The 19,369-nt window shown below is 38.0% G+C and overlaps 1 protein-coding gene across 19 annotated transcripts in view; it reads left to right on the forward strand.

Moving 5' to 3' along the window:
• Positions 1 to 19,369, forward strand: part of DZIP3 (DAZ interacting zinc finger protein 3) — a 151,706-nt gene that overhangs the window by 17,496 nt on the left and 114,841 nt on the right. For all 19 annotated transcript variants that reach the window (XM_070508745.1, XM_070508752.1, XM_070508758.1 and 16 more), the window contains exons 3-5: positions 1,447 to 1,513; positions 3,948 to 4,103; positions 15,845 to 15,961. In XM_070508745.1, the coding sequence (XP_070364846.1) occupies positions 1,447 to 1,513; positions 3,948 to 4,103; positions 15,845 to 15,961 (340 nt within the window). The remainder of the gene's footprint in view (positions 1 to 1,446; positions 1,514 to 3,947; positions 4,104 to 15,844; positions 15,962 to 19,369) is intronic.

Consider the following 19,369-nt stretch of genomic DNA (forward strand, 5'->3'; position numbering starts at 1 on the left):
TCCCTGTGGAGGTTGTCAAGTAGGTAGATGGAACTATGTAGCTGTAGCATCAAAGAGCAGTTAGGGCTGGAGATAGATTTGGGGATCATTAGAATGGGATGCTATTTGAATTCATGGACTTTTGCTCACTAATTTATTTGTTTTTATATTTATTCATTCAATAAATATCTAAGTACCTACTTTATGTCAGATGTTGGGATAGATACTTGGAGTTTAAGTAGTGTTTAAGAAGGGCCTGATCCCTATCTGAGAGTATTTATACATGGGCATAAATGAGATTGATTTAATAGAAAATGTAGTTAAAAAAAAAGGCTAAAAATGGAAGATTACTATATATACTATGTATATTTTAGGATATATCGTTATAGCAAAATTTCAGCTCCCAGCAGCAGAAAAAGGATACAGGTGGTAAAAATAGAAGACGAGCAAAAGAAAAATCCTAGCCTGTGTTGTCTAGTTTTAGCTTTACTACTGTCTAGGTATAGAACTTAGTACAAGTTATATATCCTCTCTGGACATCAGTTAGAGAATATAGTGGCTGCCATTTATGACAGCTGATGTACCTTCCTGTTCTAAAACACAGGGAGCATGGGTTGGTAGTGTTAATGTAAACAGTCCTATATTAAATATTAGTAAAATAATAAATGAATAAGATGAATGAGAGGAAGAGGGATAGCCAGTGGTACAAACTCAGAAGTGCCTAGCTTCTCAGGGCTCAGAGGAGAACCAGCAGCAGCAAAGAATGCAGCGGTTTTCAAGGAGGATTGAAAGGTGTGATGGATAGTGTTAAATGATCCAGAAAAGCCAAGTAGAATGAAGAACTAAAACAAAGCTTAGCTTTGTAGGAATAGCAAATCGGATTTCATTAGTAACCTATTTTAATGTTGGGGAGGGAGTGAGAATTAGTTAAGATTACACAACAAAATTTGTTATGGAACCTGTGGGAAATATAGCAGCTCATTTCCCACTCTTTGATTAAGAAGCTCTGAAGTAGGGTTTGATCATCTGGATGTTTTGAAAGCTTCACAGGGATTTTAATATGCATCTTGGACTGAGAACTACTGGGTTAAAGAGTGAATGATTATGAAATGGAGTTAGCAAGTAGAGTATACATTTGAGAACATTTTGTACTCTTTCTCAAACCTTGAGAGGCTTCAGAATACTGAATACTGGTCTATATTGTGTGTCTGTTAAAGATGAAAAGTTTTTTATATCAGCTTTCTGTTCTCTCTCCCACCATCCAGTGAGGGCATAGCATAATTTCTTTTCTTTAACTTGAGTCCCTAAAGAGATATGGCACCTACCACCATTAACAGTCTTTGATACATACACACTTGTGAAACTTTCAGACAAAAATTCACCTGTTCGATTCTTTACTACTGCAATTTAATTGTGTTCTTTGTAAGGAGATGCTCTGAATACACCCTTCTTTTTCATTTAAAATAGGGATCATCCTGTAGAGGAGCAGACTGAGGAAACCGAGAATAAGGTAGAAAAATCAACTGATCAACTGGTAAGAGAAGATTGAATTTTCATTAACTGTTACTTAATTAATAATTATTAATTATGTATGAGATTGTAATGCTAAATCCAGTTAGTTTAATTATCTGTTAAAAATTTTGAAGTGAGTCCAATTTCCTACTTTAATATGTAAAATTACGGTCATAATTAAATCTTTCTTTGATAACTTGCATCTCAAAGTTATCTTCTTAAGCACCAATCCTCACTATAAGTTAAAATTAGTAGACAATTGAATTGACTTGCCTGGAAACGTTCTAACTGTGTTTTAAGAAATCTCTTATTTGTCTTTTAAAAGCAAAATCCAAACAAAATGAAAATTATACACAGACAAAGAAAACATACACATACAGAGAATTTTATTTAGTAAGAAATTTCACTGAGTTGCTTCTGAAGTTAATTTTCTTCCATATTTTTATCGTCTTTAATGTTAGAACTTCCAGTAATGAAAGAGAATAACTGAATGTACATTAATATAAGCTTTTCATTGCCAGTCATGGTATGCTTTATGGTAGATAAAATACACACACATGCACACAACACATATGCTTATATTTAGTGAAGAATAAGTAAAGGGGTATTTGTTTGTTAGCTTCTTGTTGGTGCAGTTTTCACCTTCCACATATATAATGATTGATGTCCACTTCTTAGTAAAGTTTGTAAAAGTTATCAAATAACTTAGGAGGAGAAAATATATAAACATAAAATAATCATAGTATTCACCTGCATGAGGTTGTCACCATAAAAAATATTGCAGAGGAAATGTAACATGTTCACATGTATGCAGAGACATGCAGTTCAACCAGAGGGATTAGATCCAAAAAAGACATTTCTAGATTCAGATTTGCCTATTTCCAAAAGGCAAGGGAAGTAGAAACTTTGACTTGAATTTGGTTTAGATGCTAAATCAATTTTGCAAAAACGAATTCAGTATCAAATATTTTAATGACTAACTTAAAAAAATTGTATTTATAATAAGAGAAATACTTAACAGTCATGAAGCTTATGGTATTTCCTGTTGACAAAATTTTATTCATGCCATAATCTTGCTTGTGTATCAATTTTGTAATTAGTGTTAGATGATTCTTTGGTTACTTCTGACTGTATAATTGACCTTTAGTTTGAAATATAAGCACTACTGACAGTGTGGAAGTTTTTTTTTTTTAACTTTTTGAAAAATTTCAAACCTACAGAAAAGTTGCATGAATAGTACAACCAACGCTTAAATATCCTTCACCAAGATTTGTCAAACTATTGAAGTTTTCCTACATTTTTGGATGTAATTTTTATATAGTGAAGTACTATAAAAAGTAAGGTGTATTTGTTAAGTATTGATAAGGATGAAGGAATCTTAATTTAAGACTCAAAGCCAGAACAGGAGAGTAAGCAGATAGTCTTGCAATGGACTTTATGGTTCCTAGTCACTTTCCTGGGTAGTTCCAGGTCTGTTAGAGACCTGACAGTCAGAGTCAGTCATCACCAGGGCATTTTTAGTGATTCAAATGCTACATGGCCTCTGCAGTAAGATGATGTCTGTTCCGATTTTCATAGGTTAGCAGCAACTTATTCATATTCCCACAGTTTCAATAAGTTATAGGAACTGTGGTGTCTTATTAAGGTTTGAAGAAAGGCCATCATTTATATGTTCCAGGTCCTTTAGCCATTTCTGTTGCCCACTCATTTCTTACAACTAATGTTAATAGACAGTCCAGCAGGACTTGACTATATAGCTATCAATTAACCATTAATAATGGCTTTATTAAGTCTGTAAGAATCAGTTCCTGAAGTCCCGAAATTATTGCTTCTTACTCAGCTCTGACTGAATTGAGGGGTTAAGAGTCATTCTATTTTACTCCTTCATTTATAATTTAAATGATTACAATTCTGTTCATTTTCAAATTACTATGTGTTTAGTAGCTGATGTATCAGCCATATAATATAAAAAGCACTCTTAGATATGATTTTCATATTATTATGTAGTATAAGCTATATACTATTTTAAATTTAGTATTTTTTATGCCTTAAATGAACCAATTCAATACATGCTGTGTATTTCTCAAGGGCAACTGTTTTTTAAGGCCTAGCTCACATTTAAACCTAAAGTCATTCATGTTTCCCCTCCTCCCACCTTACAAAAAAGGGGTATAATTATTCCGTCTTTGAATCTCTACTTTGTTTATAACTTCCAAATGAGTTTATGATGGCTTTCCCTATATTAAAATTTCTTGAGTTTTGGCCTTAAACTTCATGCTGTATTGTAAGTTCCTTGAGAACAGAGAGAATGCCTTATTCTTATTTGGATTTTCTGTAGTTCTGTCACAGTGATCTACACAGAGTATGTAGAAGCACTTTTTTTTTTTTAATACTTTGGCTGGTTTTAATATTAGAATAAATAAGAATGTAAATTTTTAATAAATAATGTCTTGTAGGACAAACAGGAAAATGACACACCTACTGATCTTGTCCCTGTTAACCTACTATTAGAAGTGAAGAAGTTATTGAATGCAATTAATACTCTACCAAAAGGTGTGGTCCCTCACATTAAGAAGTTCTTACAAGAAGATTTTTCTTTCCAAACTATACAGGTAAGATCATAATTTGTTTTTGAGGGCAGAAGTGCAGCTCTGTATATGACTATCTAGGGAAAACATACCATGTTCCTTTACTCTCACACTACTACCACACTCACAACACTTCTGACACTGGATGTGTGAGTTTATTTCCACACTGACCAATTCTCCAAAACTAGCTTGGTGTCCTACAAGTCACTTTAATTCTGACACTATCTACCTGGCGTTGGCATCAGATCCCACAAATTAAGGGCTCAGTCCCACAAGACCGCCCTGACTTCAGATGCCATTTGCAAGTCTTAGGCTGTCTCCGGTACTTCTGACCAACTGGCTATAAGTTGAAACTTTTGGGTTCAGTAATTTGCTAGAACAGCTCACAGAACTCAGGGAAATGCTTACTTATGTTTATCAGTTTAATACGTAATAAAGGGTATGAAAAAGGATACGGATGAACAGCCAGATGAAGAGAAATGTAGGACAAGGTCTGAAAGGGTCTCGAGTGCAGGAGTTTTATTGCTATGGAGTTGAGATGCACCACCCTCCTGGCACGTGGATATGTTCACCAAACTGGAAGTTCTGTGAACCTCGTACTTTTAGGATTTTTATGGAGGCTTCATCATGTAGGTATGATCAATTATTAATTGATTTCCAGCCCCTCTGTGGGAGTAGGGGATGGGGCTTAAAGTTCCAAGCTTTTAATCGTGGCTCCTTGTTTCTGGTGACCAGCCGCTATCCAGGAGCCCACCAAGAGTCACCTCATTAGAACAAAAGACAATCCTATCACCTAGGAAATTCCAAGGGTTTTAGGAGCTCTGTGTCAGGAACCAGGGTCAGTGACCAAATATTAGTAGGAACTAGGAACAGAGATCAATATATGTACGTATTATTATTTCACAATGACTCTTTCTTTCTTTTCTTTTTTGTTTACCACAACAGTCCAGCTAAGTTCTGGAAATCTTCATCTTACTTCTTGTGAAGGGCTTTGGTGTCAGTCTTGACTATGGACTTTTACTCATGAAATAAATATAGTTGGTGCTAGCCTTTCAAGAATAATGGTAGGAAATGGATTAGTAGCTTGTAAACTGTTGAATGTAAGGTCCAGTGTTTATTCTAATTCTACTGATAACCTATAACATGCCACTCTGGGACAGGGGACTGCTTTCAGTTTTCCTAATCTGTAAAATGTTGACAAATTTTTTAAAAATGTAAGAGTAAGAAAAATAATGCTCCAAACTTTTGGATTTATGAGTGAAATAAATATTCTAGAGAATATATTATAGATTTTCATCTTGCAAATAGTTTTTCTAGATAATTTGTGGAAACTTTCAGCACAAGATGGGTATAATTCTTAAATTAATGGAATTTTCCAAAGTTAAAGAAAATGACCTCCTCTTTTCTTTGTGGCAGTTAATTTGGGAGGAAGTGGGCAAAATACCATAGGTGTTTTGAAAAGGCCACATTTGCCTTTTCTGTGATAGAATACATCATTAGTTATTTCCATGAAACAAATTAATACTATTATGATTAAAAATTCAAATTGAAAATATCTAAAGACTTTGTATATACTATTATAACCTTAACTGAGATAATTTACCACAGTATGAATTCTGGTTTGAAATTGATGCAGTAATGCCACTATTCCCTCTTATTTTTTCGAAATTGCCCAGAAACAACAGTAAGAAACGGAAATCAGGTAGCCTTTATGTATGCAAGCAATATAGTCAATTAGAGGGTAAAAAGAAAAAGAAAAATTCTTATTTATAATAGCAACAAAAAGGTAAAATGCCCAGGAAAACACTTAAGAAATATGCAAGATACAAACTAGTATTTCTTGAAGTTTCTTGTAAGTCACCTGCATCAGACTATCTGCACCCCGAACTAGTCCTAAAGAATCAGAATCTCTGGGAGTAGATCTGGAAATCTGAATTTTAGCGAGGACTCACGCACTCTGATTTTCTTCAAATTAAGTTTAAAAATCAATACTCTATATTAAAACAATAAATAAAATGTCTCTAAAACTCTATTAAAGGTTAAGAAAAGAAGACTTGAAGGGAAAGTAATACATGTAGGAAGACAATGTGATAAAGCTGTCAATTTTCCTGAATTAAAATTTACAAATATCATATAATTCCAATAAAAATGATAAAGGATTTTTTTGTTATTGTTACTAAAAGCTAATTCTAAAGTTCAAATGGGAAATAAAAGGAAGACTAGCCAAGAAAATTATGAAAGAGAAGTGTAGCGGAGAATGCCTGGGAATACCACTTAGGTATTAAAACTTATTATGAAGCTCTAATAACTAAAAGATTGTGTTACTTGCTCTTGACTTTCCAGACAAGTCTAGAAAATAGAAGACAAATTCCAGAAGTAGACCCAAATGTATACAGAACTTTTATGTATGATAAGATGATAAAAATTGATAGTACTAATGGGTAAATGCACAAATCAACAATCCCAATGGGAGATTTTAATGTAGTTCTCTTAATAACTGATAGAACATGGACACAGTAGAGCTGTAGCAAACTTGGTCTAATTGACACACACACACACACACACACACACACACACACACACACACACACTGTAGCAGACAGTGGCAGAATATACATTCTTTTCAAGTGCACACAGAACATTTACAAATATTGACCATATACTAGGTCACAAAGCAAGTCTCATCACATTTCAAAGAATCAAAACATCCATGTTCTCTAACTACTGTACAATTAATTTAGAAATCAATAATAGGAAGATAAACTATTGTTCCTAAATTAAGACATATACCTCTAATCTAGGTAACTCATTTGTCAAAGAAGAAATCACAATGGGAATTAGATAAATTTTGAACTGAATAAAAAATATATACCAAAACTTACATTATTAGGTAAAAGCTTTGCTTCAAGGAATCTTTATAGCTTAAAATACATATATTAAAAAAAGAAACAAGGTTGAATACCAGTCATCTAAACATAAAGTTCAACAGGTTAATGGAAGAACAGCAAATTAAAAACAAAGTCAAAAGAAGGAATAAAGATAGCTAAAACTAATAAAATAGAATAAAACATAAAAGAGGTCAATAAACCCACAACACGGCTTTTTGAAAAGACCAATAAAATTGATAAATGCCTGGTAAGAATGTTCAAAGAAAAAGAAAGAAGGGAAGAATAACCAAAATCATGAATGAACATGAAAACAGTACAAATTCCATGGTCATCTGAAGGATAATAGAGAATTCTGCTACTTAGAGTGGCTGCCTGGGTTGGTTTAGAGTAACCTTCCTTTGAGAAGAACTAGAAAAACTAGACAAAATCTTTTTTTTTTTTTTTATTAATGTTATGATAGATTACAACCTTGTGAGATTTCAGTTGTACATTTTTGTTAGTCATGTTGTGGGTACACCACTTCCCCCTCTGTGCCCTCCCCCCAACCCCCCTTTTCCCTGGTAACCACTGATCAGATCTCCTTATCAATATACTAACTTCCACCTATGAGTGGAGTCATATACAGTTCGTCTTTCTCTGACTGGCTTATTTCGTTTAACATAATACCCTCGAGGTCCATCCACATTGTTGTGAATGGGCCAATTTTGTCTTTTTTTATGGCTGAGTAGTATTCCATTGTGTATATATACCACATCTTCTTTATCCAATCATCAGTTTCTGGGCATGTAGGCTGGTTCCACGTCTTGGCTATTGTAAATAATGCTGTGATGAACATAGGGGTGCAACGGACTCTTGAGATTTCTGATATCAGGTTCTTAGGATAGATACCCAGTAATGGGATGGCTGGGTCATAGGGTATTTCTATTTTTAACTTTTTGAGAAATCTCCATACTGTTTTCCATAGTGGCTGTACCAGTTTGCATTCCCACCAACAGTGTATGAGGGTTCCTTTTTCACCACATCCTCTCCAACATTTGTCACTCTTGGTTTTGGATGTTTTTGCCAATCTAACGGGTGTAAGGTGATATCTTAGTGTAGTTTTGATTTGCATTTCCCTGATGATTAGCAATGATGAACATCTTTTCATGTGTCTATTGGCCATATTCATATCTTCTTTTGAGAAATGTCTGTTCATGTCCTCTGCCCATTTTTTGATCGGGTTGTTTGTTTTTTTGTTGTTAAGCCGTGTGAGTTCTTTGTATATTATGGAGATTAACCCTTTGTCAGATAAGTGGCTTGTAAATATTTTTTCCCAATTAGTGAGCTGTTTTTTTGTTTCAATCCTGTTTTCCCTTGCCTTGAAGAAGCTCTTTAGTCTGATGAAGTCCCATTTGTTTATTCTTTCTATTGTTTCCCTCAACTGAGGAGTTACAGTGTTTGAAAAGATTCTTTTGAAACTGATGTCCAAGAGTGTACTGCCTATATTCTCTTCCAAAAGACTTATTGTCTCAGGCCTAATCTTTAGGTCTTTGATCCATTTTGAGTTTATTTTGGTGTGTGGTGAAAAAGAATGGTCAATTTTCCATCTTTTGCATGTGGCTGTCCAGTTTTCCCAGCACCATTTGTTGAAGAGACTTTCTTTTCTCCATTGTAGGCCCTCTGCTCCTTTGTCGAAGATTAGCTGTCCATAGATGTGTGGTTTTATCTCTGGGCTTTCAATTCTGTTCCATTGATCTGTGGACCTGTTTTTGTACCAGTACCATGCTGTTTTGATCACTGTAGCTTTGTAGTATGTTTTGAAATAGGGGATTGTGATTCCGCCGGCTTTGTTTTTGCTCAGGATTGCTTTAGCAATTCCGCGGTCTTTTGTTGCCCCATATGAATTTTAGGATTGTTTGTTCAATTTCTGTGAAGAATGTTCTTGGGATTCTGATTGGGATAGCATTGAATCTGTATATTGCTTTAGGTAGTATGGACATTTTAACTATGTTTATTATTCCAATCCATGTGCAAGGAATGTCTTTCCATCTCTTTATGTCATCGTCAATTTCTTTCAAGAAAGTCTTGTAGTTTTCATTGTATAGATCCTTCACTTCCTTGGTTAAGTTTATCCCAAGGTATTTTATTCTTTTCGTTGCGATTGTGAATGGGATTGAGTTCTTGAGTTCTTTTTCTGTTAGTTCATTGTTAGTGTATAGAAATGCTACTGATTTATGCACGTTAATTTTATACCCTGCTACTTTGCTGTAGTTGTTGATTATTTCTAATAGTTTTTCTATGGATTCTTTGGGGTTTTCTATATATAAGATCATGTCGTCTGCAAGCAGCGAGAGTTTTACTTCTTCGTTACCTATTTGGATTCCTTTTATTTCTTTTTCCTGCCGAATTGCTCTGGCCAGCACCTCCAGTACTATATTGAATAGGAGTGGTGAAAGTGGGCACCCTTGTCTTGTTCTTGTCCTCAGAGGGATGGCTTTCAGTTTTTGTCCATTGAGTATGATGTTGGCTGTGGGTCTATCATATATGGCCTTTATTATGTTGAGGTACTTTCCTTCTATACCCATTTTACTGAGGGTTTTTATCATAAATGGGTGTTGGATCTTGTCGAATGCTTTCTCTGCATCTATTGAGATGATCATGTGGTTTTTGTTTTTCATTTTGTTGATGTAGTGTATCACATTGATTGACTTGCGGATGTTGAACCATCCCTGTGTCCCTGGTATAAATCCCACTTGATCATGGTGTATAATCTTTTTGATGTATTGCTGTAATCGGTTTGCCAAAATTTTGTTGAGGATTTTTGCATCTATGTTCATCAGTGATATCGGCCTGTAGTTCTCCTTCTTTGTGTTGTCCTTGTCGGGTTTGGGGATCAGAGTGATGTTGGCTTCATAGAATGTGTTAGGGAGTTCTCCATCTTTCTCAATTTTCTGGAACAGTTTGAGGAGAATAGGTATTAAGTCTTCTTTGAATGTTTGGTAGAATTCTCCAGAGAAGCCATCTGGTCCTGGACTCTTATTTTTGGGGAGGTTTTTGATTACCGTTTCTATTTCCTTACTTGTGATTGGCCTATTCAGATTCTCCATTTCTTCCTGATTCAGTTTGGGGAGATTGTAGGAGTCTAGGAATTTGTCCATTTCTTCCAGGTTGTTCAATTTGTTTGCATATAGTTTTTCATAGTATTCTCTTATGATCTCTTGTATTTCATTGGTATCTGTTGTGATTTCTCCTCTGTCATTCCTGATTTTATTAATTTGCGCTTTCTCTCTTCTTTTCTTGGTGAGTCTGGCTAGGGGTTTGTCAATTTTGTTAATTCTTTCGAAGAACCAACTCTTTGTTTCATTGATCCTTTCTATTGTCTTTTTTGTTTCAATATCGTTTATTTCTGCTCTTACTTTTATTATTTCCCTCCTTCTACTGACTCTGGGCTTTGTTTGTTCTTCTTTTTCTAGTTCTGTTAGGTGTCGTTTGAGGTTGCTTATGTGAGCTTTTTCTTGTTTAGTGAGGTGAGCCTGTATTGCGATGAATTTCCCTCTTAGGACTGCTTTTGCTGCATCCCAAATGATTTGGTATGTCATGTTCTCATTTTCATTAGTCTCCAGATAAAATTTGATTTCTTCTTTAATTTCTTCAATGATCCATTGTTTGTTGAGAAGCGTGTTGTTTAGTCTCCACATTTTTGCACCTTTCTCTGCTTTTTTCTTATAGTTGATTTCTAGTTTAATAGCATTATGATCAGAAAAGATGCTTGATATTATTTCAACTCTCTTATATTTATTGATGTTTGCTTTGGTTCCCAAAATATGGTCAATCCTTGAGAATGTTCCATGTGTACTTGAGAAGAATGTGTAACCTGCTGTTTTTGGATGAAGTGTTCTATATATATCTATTAAGTCCATCTGGTCTAGTTTTTCATTTAATTCTATTATTTCCTTGTTGATTTTCTGTCTGGATGTTCTGTCCATTGGTGTTAATGGTGTGTTGAGGTCCCCTACTATTATTGTATTGTTGTTGATGTCTTCTTTTAGTTCTATTAAGAGTTGCTTTACAAATTTTGGTGCTCCTGTGTTGGGTGCGTATATAAGTGTTATGTCTTCTTGGTGGGGAGTCCCTTTTATCATTATATACTGTCCCTCTTTATCTTTCTTTATCTGTTTTGCTTTGAAGTCTACCTTGTCTGATATTAGTATAGCGACACCTGCTTTCTTTTGTTCATTATTAGCTTGGAGTATTGTTCTCCATCCCTTCACTCTGAGTCTGTGTTTGTCTTTGGGGCTGAGGTGTGTTTCCTGGAGGCAGCATATTGTTGGATCTTGTTCTTTGATCCATCCTGCCACTCTGTGTCTTTTGATTGGGGAGTTCAATCCATTTACATTTAGAGTGATTATGGAGATGTGGGGGCCTACCACTACCAGTTTGTGTCTTGTTTTCCGGTTTTCTTCAGTTTCCTTTGTTTCTCGTCCCATGGTTTAATCTGTTCTGATGTAGAGCTGCTACTCTCTGTTGTTGTCCTTCTACTTATCTCCTCTGCTCTTGGTTTTGTAGCCCCTTTCCTTTTTTGGATTTTTCAGGAATGAGGGTTTTCCTGAGGATTTCCTGTAGAGGAGGTTTTGTGGCAATGAACTCCCTTAATTTTTGTTTATCTTGGAAAGTTTTTATTTCTCCATCGTATTTGAAGGATATTTTCGCTGGGTAGAGAATTCTCGGCTGTAGATTTTTGTCCTCCAGATTTTTGAATATATCATTCCACTCTCTTCTAGCCTGTAAAGTTTCTGCTGAGAAATCTGCTGATAGCCTGATGGGGGTTCCTTTGTAGGTTAGTTTCTTTTGCCTGGCTGTCCTTAGTATTTTCTCCTTGTCGTTGACTTTTGCTAGCTTCAATACTATATGCCGTGGAGTTGGTCTTCTTGCATTGATAAAGTTTGGAGATCTATTGGCTTCTGTAACCTGAAGACCCATCTCTCTCACCAGATTTGGGAAGTTCTCGGCCATTATTTCTTTGAATAGGCTTTCTGCCCCTTTCTCCTTCTCTTCTCCCTCTGGTATACCTATAATCCTTACGTTGCATCTCCTAATTGTGTCTGATAATTCTCGGAGAGTTTCTTCATGTCTTTTTAGTCTTGCTTCTCTCTCTTCCTCTGCCTGCAGCAATTCTATATTGCCATCTTCCAAATTGCTAATTCTTTCCTCCATATTATCAGCCCTACTGTTCAGAGCATCTAGATTTTTCTTAATCTCCTCTATTGTGTTCTTCATTTCCAATATTTCTGTTTGGTTCTTCTTTATCGTATCAAACTCTTTTGTGACATAGCTCCTGAACTCGTTGAGTTGTCGGTCAGAATTCTCTCTTAACTCATTGAGTATTTTAATGATGGCTGTTTTGAAGTCATCATCATTTAGGTTATATATCTCATTTTCTTTGGGATTGTTTTCTGTGTATTTGTTACTTTCTTTCTGTTCTGGAGACTTAATGTATTTTTTCATATTGCTTGATGTTGTTGATTTGTGCCTCCGCATGGAGATAGAGTTTAGTTGCTCCTTTCACTTGTTCCAGCTGCTGCGGTGGGGGAGCAGCTGTTTATACTGCACCAACCAGGAACCCTGTCCGCAGTTGCTAACTGGGCCTGGGCCCCTCCTCGTAGCCACAGTGGTCCTTTGGATTCCCTCCTCTGCCGTGGGGGCCGTCACAGGGGGGCTTCAGGCTGCTGGTGCCTACTGTTGCAGCCCACCTAGATGTGCTCCCTCCTTGGGGTCTGCAACGGTGTTATGGGCTTTTCCAGCGGCCAGGGGTGGGATCACTTATATTTGTCACTCCGTTGCTGTCGGCACCCACAAAATCTCACTTGTCCTCTATGGGTCGCAGGAGAGCTATTGGCATCTTCTACAGTCTGTGGTTAGTTCACCTAGCTATGCTGCTTTTGCCCTGGGGTCTTCCAGCCTTGTGGCTGCCGGCTGGGTGCCTTCTACTGGTGCTGTGCAGAGGCTTTCCCTAAGGCTGCTGTGAGCCTGTAGGGTTTCCCCCTAGGCTACGGAGCTGGGTCTCTGGAACTCCCCCCAGCCCCAGTCCTCTCCGAGATCTCCGGCAATCCCTAGTCCCACGGGGCGGGCAACGGCAGCTGGGGGTCGCCCCACCCTCTGGGATTCTCTCCCGGCCTCTCCTGGAGCCGTGAATGCTGGGCGTGGCCCCTCTGCTAATGGCAGACAGAGAGTTTTGTCTGCTGCCCAGGCGGAACTCCGGCGCTTCCCCTCCGGGTCGCAGAGCCGGCCCTTGAAGCTTCCCCCAGCCCCAGTCCTCTCCGAGATCTCCGGCAATCCCTAGTCCCATGGGGCGGGCAACGGCAGCTGGGGGTCGCCCCGCCCTCTGGGATTCTCTCCCGGCCTCTCCCGGAGCCGTGAATGCTGGGTGTGGCCCCTCTGCTAATGGCAGACAGAGAGTTTTGTCTGCTGCCCGGGCGGAACTCCGGCGCTTCCCCTCCGGGTCACAGAGCCAGCCTTTGAAACTTCCCCCAGCCCCAGTCCTCTCCGAGATCTCCAGCAATCCCTACTCCCATGGGGCGGGCAACGGCAGCTGGGAGACCTCCGTACCCTCCGCGACTCTCTCTGGGACCCTCCGGGCACCGCGAACACCAGGCGGGGTCTCCCCGCAGGCTCAGGTGTGCAACTCCAAAGTTTCCCTCTGCGTTTAGGAGTAATTGCGGGGGGTTTAGGTAGGGTTCTGGTCACCTGTTTCCATCGTCGCTCCTCTGTTGTGTGCTCGCTCCTGCCCTAGATGTGTGCAGATCCTCTGGGGGCGTCTGTTGGAAGAAAGCCACTTGCGGGTACTAGGCTTCTTGGTCGGGGTCGGAGAGTTTTCACCTATTTCCACATCCTCCCGGAGGAAAGTCCGTCTGCCTTCCGATGTATAGTCGCGTGGGTCTCTCAGATGTCCTGAGATGCTGTCTGGATATCCTTTGTCAAGCGATAAGTGTCCAAATAATTGTAGACTCAAAGGGGGAGAGACAAAGAGGACTACTCACGGCGCCATCTTGGATCTTCTCCGGACAAAATCTTTTAGTAATACTTGTGCTTTTCTGTCAGATCACATAATTCAACTAGGGGTTAAGATGATTCCAAGCTTTACTTCTGTGAGAAAGGGTCTATTTAAGGTGTACCTTGTGTAGCAGATACTGTCAATGCCCTGCCCATACCCCTTGGCCCCTTGGCCTCTATCATTTCAGTATGCTCTGGACGGTTTCCAGTTTTCAGTATTTATATCTCTATGCGTCAGGGCTTTTTTCCTGGAACTGCAGAAGACTGTACTTCTCATGGCAGTTCAGAAGTTCCAAGGAATTAATACTCCCCCCTCACTGCAGAAAGCAGTCAGTCAGTAAGCCTTATAAATATCCCAGTTCTCTCTCCTCTTGAGTTGGATGATACTGAGGCTTGTACTTTTCAAAGAGTTCCCATATTGTATTAACCCTAGCTTCAGACCATGGGTAACTAGCTTAATAACACACGTTAATTTAAAGCCTATTTTCCCTTCCCTGTATCACTCCTCACTCCCCTGCCATTGTTCTCTGCACCTCCCAAATAAACTACTTGTATTCAAATCCTTGCGTTAGGGTCTCCTTCCAATTGCAACCAAAACAGACACTCTTACTCCAAAGGTGTGTTTCTTCAGAGTCCCAACCAAAAGAATCAGGTGTTTACCAGGGCCCCTCTTCCTTGAAAGGTCATGCACTCCAATTTTCCCCCAGTGCTGCAATTCTGGTAAAATCTCTGCCTGCTGTCTCAGCCTCCCAGCCACAACTGAATATGGCAATTGCTTTAAGGAGAAAAGTGGCTCCAAAAGTCAGTCTCATGTCTGGGCCTTCTGCCTCTCTTGCATGTTGGCCCCAGACATTTTAAGTGCCTCGGTAGCTTTCCATTGCTCTCAAAAAAATAGTTTTTATATTTTTTGCAGCTTTTTTAGTTCTCATTGAGAGGATCGATTTGAAACTACTTATTTGGCAGAGGTAGAACTTCAGTTTTATGTTTTATATGCCTATTCAAATTCAAGAGATATTGTTGAGTAAATGGCTGGATATGAGTCTGGAATTCAGGTGATAGTTCTGAGCTGGAAATATAGATTTGGAAACTGTCAGTGTGTGGGCACTATTTAAAAACGCTACAGTGGAGTATGCTAGGGAGTGTGTGTTGATGGAGAAAAGATTCATTGAATTGAGTGCTGGGGAGACTGAAATAAAGTATCCAGTTAACTAGAAGAACAACAGGAAACTATTGACTACTGGAAACCAAGTTAAAGTGTAGATTAAACTTTCCACACAGATAATATTATCATTAAACAGATAATGGAATTTAAGCCAAGCACTTATGGATACAAGGCATTGGGGAATAAACACAAAGATAAGACATAGTCCTTCCTTTCATTTAATCCGTGTAAATAACAAACTATAGTAATAATAAATCATATATTAGCTTGGTTCCCATCAGATCACAGCATAAGATGGCTTGTGCTGGTATTGGTATTAGGGCCAGTGTTCTTGCTTACCACAGGTTCAGGGCTGGAAGGGAGATTTTAGCTATGCTGGAGAATAGAAGGTATGAGAATAAAGAGGGATTACCACTTTCCTCTGAAGTAGGAGTGGACGTTGCCAACTCCTTGGCAGGCATAGGAATGCTTTTTAGTGTTTTGAGGAAATAGTTGAAAGGAACATTTGTCGGACAACTTAAAAACAACAAATATGAGAACAGTTGTATCTAGGTGGTGTGGATTTTTTTAAAACCATCTTTATTCTGCAAATTTTCTACAATGAGCATGTATTATATGTGTAATAAAAATATGTGTAGATATCTGTTCTAACTTAAGGAAATTTTTAACTGAATTATTTTCCACAGAGAGAAATTGCAGCTAACAGCCAGAATGGGGAGGAAGTTGTTCCTGCTTTGACTTTACGTTTCTTGATAACACAACTGGAGGCAGCACTTCGGAACATTCAAGCTCCCAATTATACTGTAAGTGTTTTATTTTGAAAGTTTGAAATAATGGACTTGGACAACATTTTTCAATGAGAGAACAGCCAATCCATGCTTATTTTAAGGTGTAGGCCATTTTGTATTTTCCTCTTTTACCTTTAGAGAGAGGTACACATAAACTGATTTCCTTCCTGTCTCTTGTACTTTCTTGTGACTCCACCTCTTTAATGAGCCTGTTCTAGTCCCCTTCCCTACCATTAAAGTTATCTATCTTAAATAAAGAGAAACAAACTAGTAAAAATGGGCTTTCTCAGTCAGAGGTGGAGAATCATAAACTTCAAAACTGCTCCTTCCTTTCCCCCTAATTATTAATCAGTTCCTCTTTCTTCTGATATTTTTATATTTGCAAAAATTGGAACTTCTCTCATCTGTTAGTGAGTAATGATGTAAAATAAAATTGACAAGATATATTTATATGTTCAACGTCAAATTATACTTTAGAAATAAATAGAAAAATCTGAGGAAAAATAAACCTTGTATCAAAAATCAAAACCAATACTACATGACAGTAAAAGGAAAAACCAGTTCTTTGAATAATTTGGATCCATGAAGTAAACTGAGTTTTGCACACATGTAGAAAATGGATTAGAGTTATCTTCAGGAAAGGACTACCCAGGTACCAATCAAGGTAGCCTGAGACACCAGATCTCATATTATAATGATGCATAAGGAGGGGGAAACATAATCCTTCTTTAGCACTCTCAGGACCAGGGTTCTAAGAGGTGATATACACCACCCTAAAGGGTGGAGTCAACAGAAGGAACAAAGCAAAGGGAGCTGGCATCAACATGTAATCCCAATAACTTCTGGGATGTTGCAGACCTGCTATTTCTCCCACTGACCAGGTTGCCAAGCAGTGCAATAAATCAGTATAAATCAGCCTTCTCTCCTTAGGCATTACTTCAAAGGTGTCTTACACCAGGAAATGGAAGAGTTCTCTCTCTTGGTAGCATTTGTGAGCAGAATTGGAATTGTCATCAGAGCCGCCAATGGCTCTCCTTTTTCCTCAAGGCCACCAAGGAGAGGCGAGGCAACTGTGTAGAAAGTGGCAGTTGGTGTTGGGGTGGGGGACAGCTGCCAGTAACATCGCTATATCCGTTTAATTCCGGTATTTGGAATAATCTCTGCTAATGGAGGGGAAGGTAGGGAGGAAAGGGCAGGGCATTTAGGTTAGAAATGTACCACTTGCATCTTTAAATTTCTCAGTTCTCTGCCGTCTACTTCTAATTATAGCATTATCACAATTCTGCATCTTATCCTGTTCTCAAAATGTTCTTTTTATTTAGAATTGTATGAGCCAAAGGCTCCATTGTGTTCTTTATGAAGGTAGTTTTTTTTAAAGTTATAAAATAATAGCTCACACTTACTTAGTGTTTGCTATATGACAGATACTGTTCTACGCACTTTGTAAGGATTAGGTCATTTACTCTTCAGAAGCACCTCATCTCATTATTCCCAATTTATAGATTAGAAACTGAGGCATAGAGGTTAAATAACTTGCTTAATTCATTGGGTAGTAAGTAGTGAGTCAGGATACAAACCCATGTGGTCTTGGCTTCAGAGTCTGTGCTCTGAACTGCATTATAGCACCTCTTCAGAGCTGGGAATTTTAAGATGGAAACCAGTTAGATGTTACAGGGGTGTTTGTGTTCATAAACTCACTTAGTCCATTGAGAACAAACACACATGTCTATTTCCACTCAGATCAATTTGAAGCCAAACTTCTCATAAATGTATACTGTTGGCCAAAAGAAGTGTGTTAAGTGATAGAATATAGTTAGATCAGTATAAAAAGAAAGCTCATATCCTGTAGACGCTTATCATCCTTATGTACCTTGGAAAAATCTTGTTTATAGTGTAGGACACTCTCAGTGAAAAAAGTTAATGTGACAAAAGATTTGGTTACAATCTTCAGTCAGTAGAGAGCTTATGAACAGAATGGATAGTATTTTTCTCCATAGACAGTTGTTTAACTTTTGAGAAAATTTTAGATGCACGGAAGGTCAAAAATACAACTGTACAGTACAAAAGTACAGAGAGGTCCTGGTGTACCCTTCAGTTAGTTTCCCTTAATAGTTACATCTTACATAACAACAATATATTATTAAAACCAGGAAGTTGACATTGGTACAATAGGTGTTGTGTCAGGAGTCTCCACGACCACCCCCGTGTTCAGCAGGACTCACAGAACTCAGTGTTAGTTGTACTCATGCTAAGATTTATTACTTAGTGATGTAGTAAGGATACACACCCAGATCATAAGGGGAAAAAACATAGGCAGAGTCTGGAGGAATCCAGCTGCAGGCTTCCTTATATTTTCTCCCTACCATGAGGGTCACACAGAGTATACTCCCTCCTCCCCCATCTACAAGAAAAATGCAGCAGCATGTGTATGTGTGATGTTTCTGCCCAGGAAAGCCCATTGGAGACTCAGTGCCCACGGTTTTTGCTGCAGGTTGGTCATGTAGGCACCCTCTGCCTAGCTTGTATCAAAATTCCAGACCCCCAGAAGAAACTCCCTTCTTTTTTGCCTTCATTGTTTGCCCAAACAGTCTAGGCACAGTGAGCCACCCTTGTCTGCTAGAGAACAGTGGGAACACTCCCGAAATCCAGGTTCCCAGACACCAGCCAAGGGTCAGCCTTGCAAGCAGGCCTTCCTAAGGAGAGCAGTCTCAGGCCAGTTAGGCTAACTTTTTTTAGGCACAGATGTGTATAGTTCCATGAACACTTTATCACAAGTGTTTATTTGTGAAACCACTACTGCAGTTAAGATAAAAGAACTATTCCATCACCACAAAAAAATCTCTCTTCTGCTACCCCTTCATAGTCACATGCATCCCTGGCCCTCCTCTCTCTCCCTTGTCCCTAGTCTGTTCTCCGTCTCTGTAATTTGGCATAGACTATTTTTAAATGAAGGAAATATCCACGTGTTTTAATTTTTCATTGAAGAAGTGATACGCTTTACGTTTATACTGTTATAGCAAAACTCACACGTGGACAATGAAAGGCTTTGATTTAAGAAAACATCGTATTTTTTAAGCTGGACGGTAGATGAATACCCAAGAGTATTCATACCTAGTGTGTTCTTGATATCTAAAATATATAATGAGAGAGAATGAAAATCTTTTGAAAGATTTAATATAACAAATCTTGATGACATTTGCTTTCATTTTCTTTAATCAAACTCTAATATTTTATTTCAAGATTATTGACTGTCCTCTTTCTTCATCTGGGTCAAATTATCAAATACGTCTAAAATGTAGTCTCTATAGTTATTGTTAGATGGTTGATATGATAATTTTCTGCTATTTTTAGTAATCACTAAATAGGCCTAGCATATTTAATTAAGCTTGCTATACTGAGAAGTAGCTTAGGCTAAATAACCAA

Source organism: Equus asinus, chromosome 5 (genome assembly GCF_041296235.1).
Source record: "Equus asinus isolate D_3611 breed Donkey chromosome 5, EquAss-T2T_v2, whole genome shotgun sequence".
Lineage (NCBI taxonomy): Eukaryota > Metazoa > Chordata > Mammalia > Perissodactyla > Equidae > Equus > Equus asinus.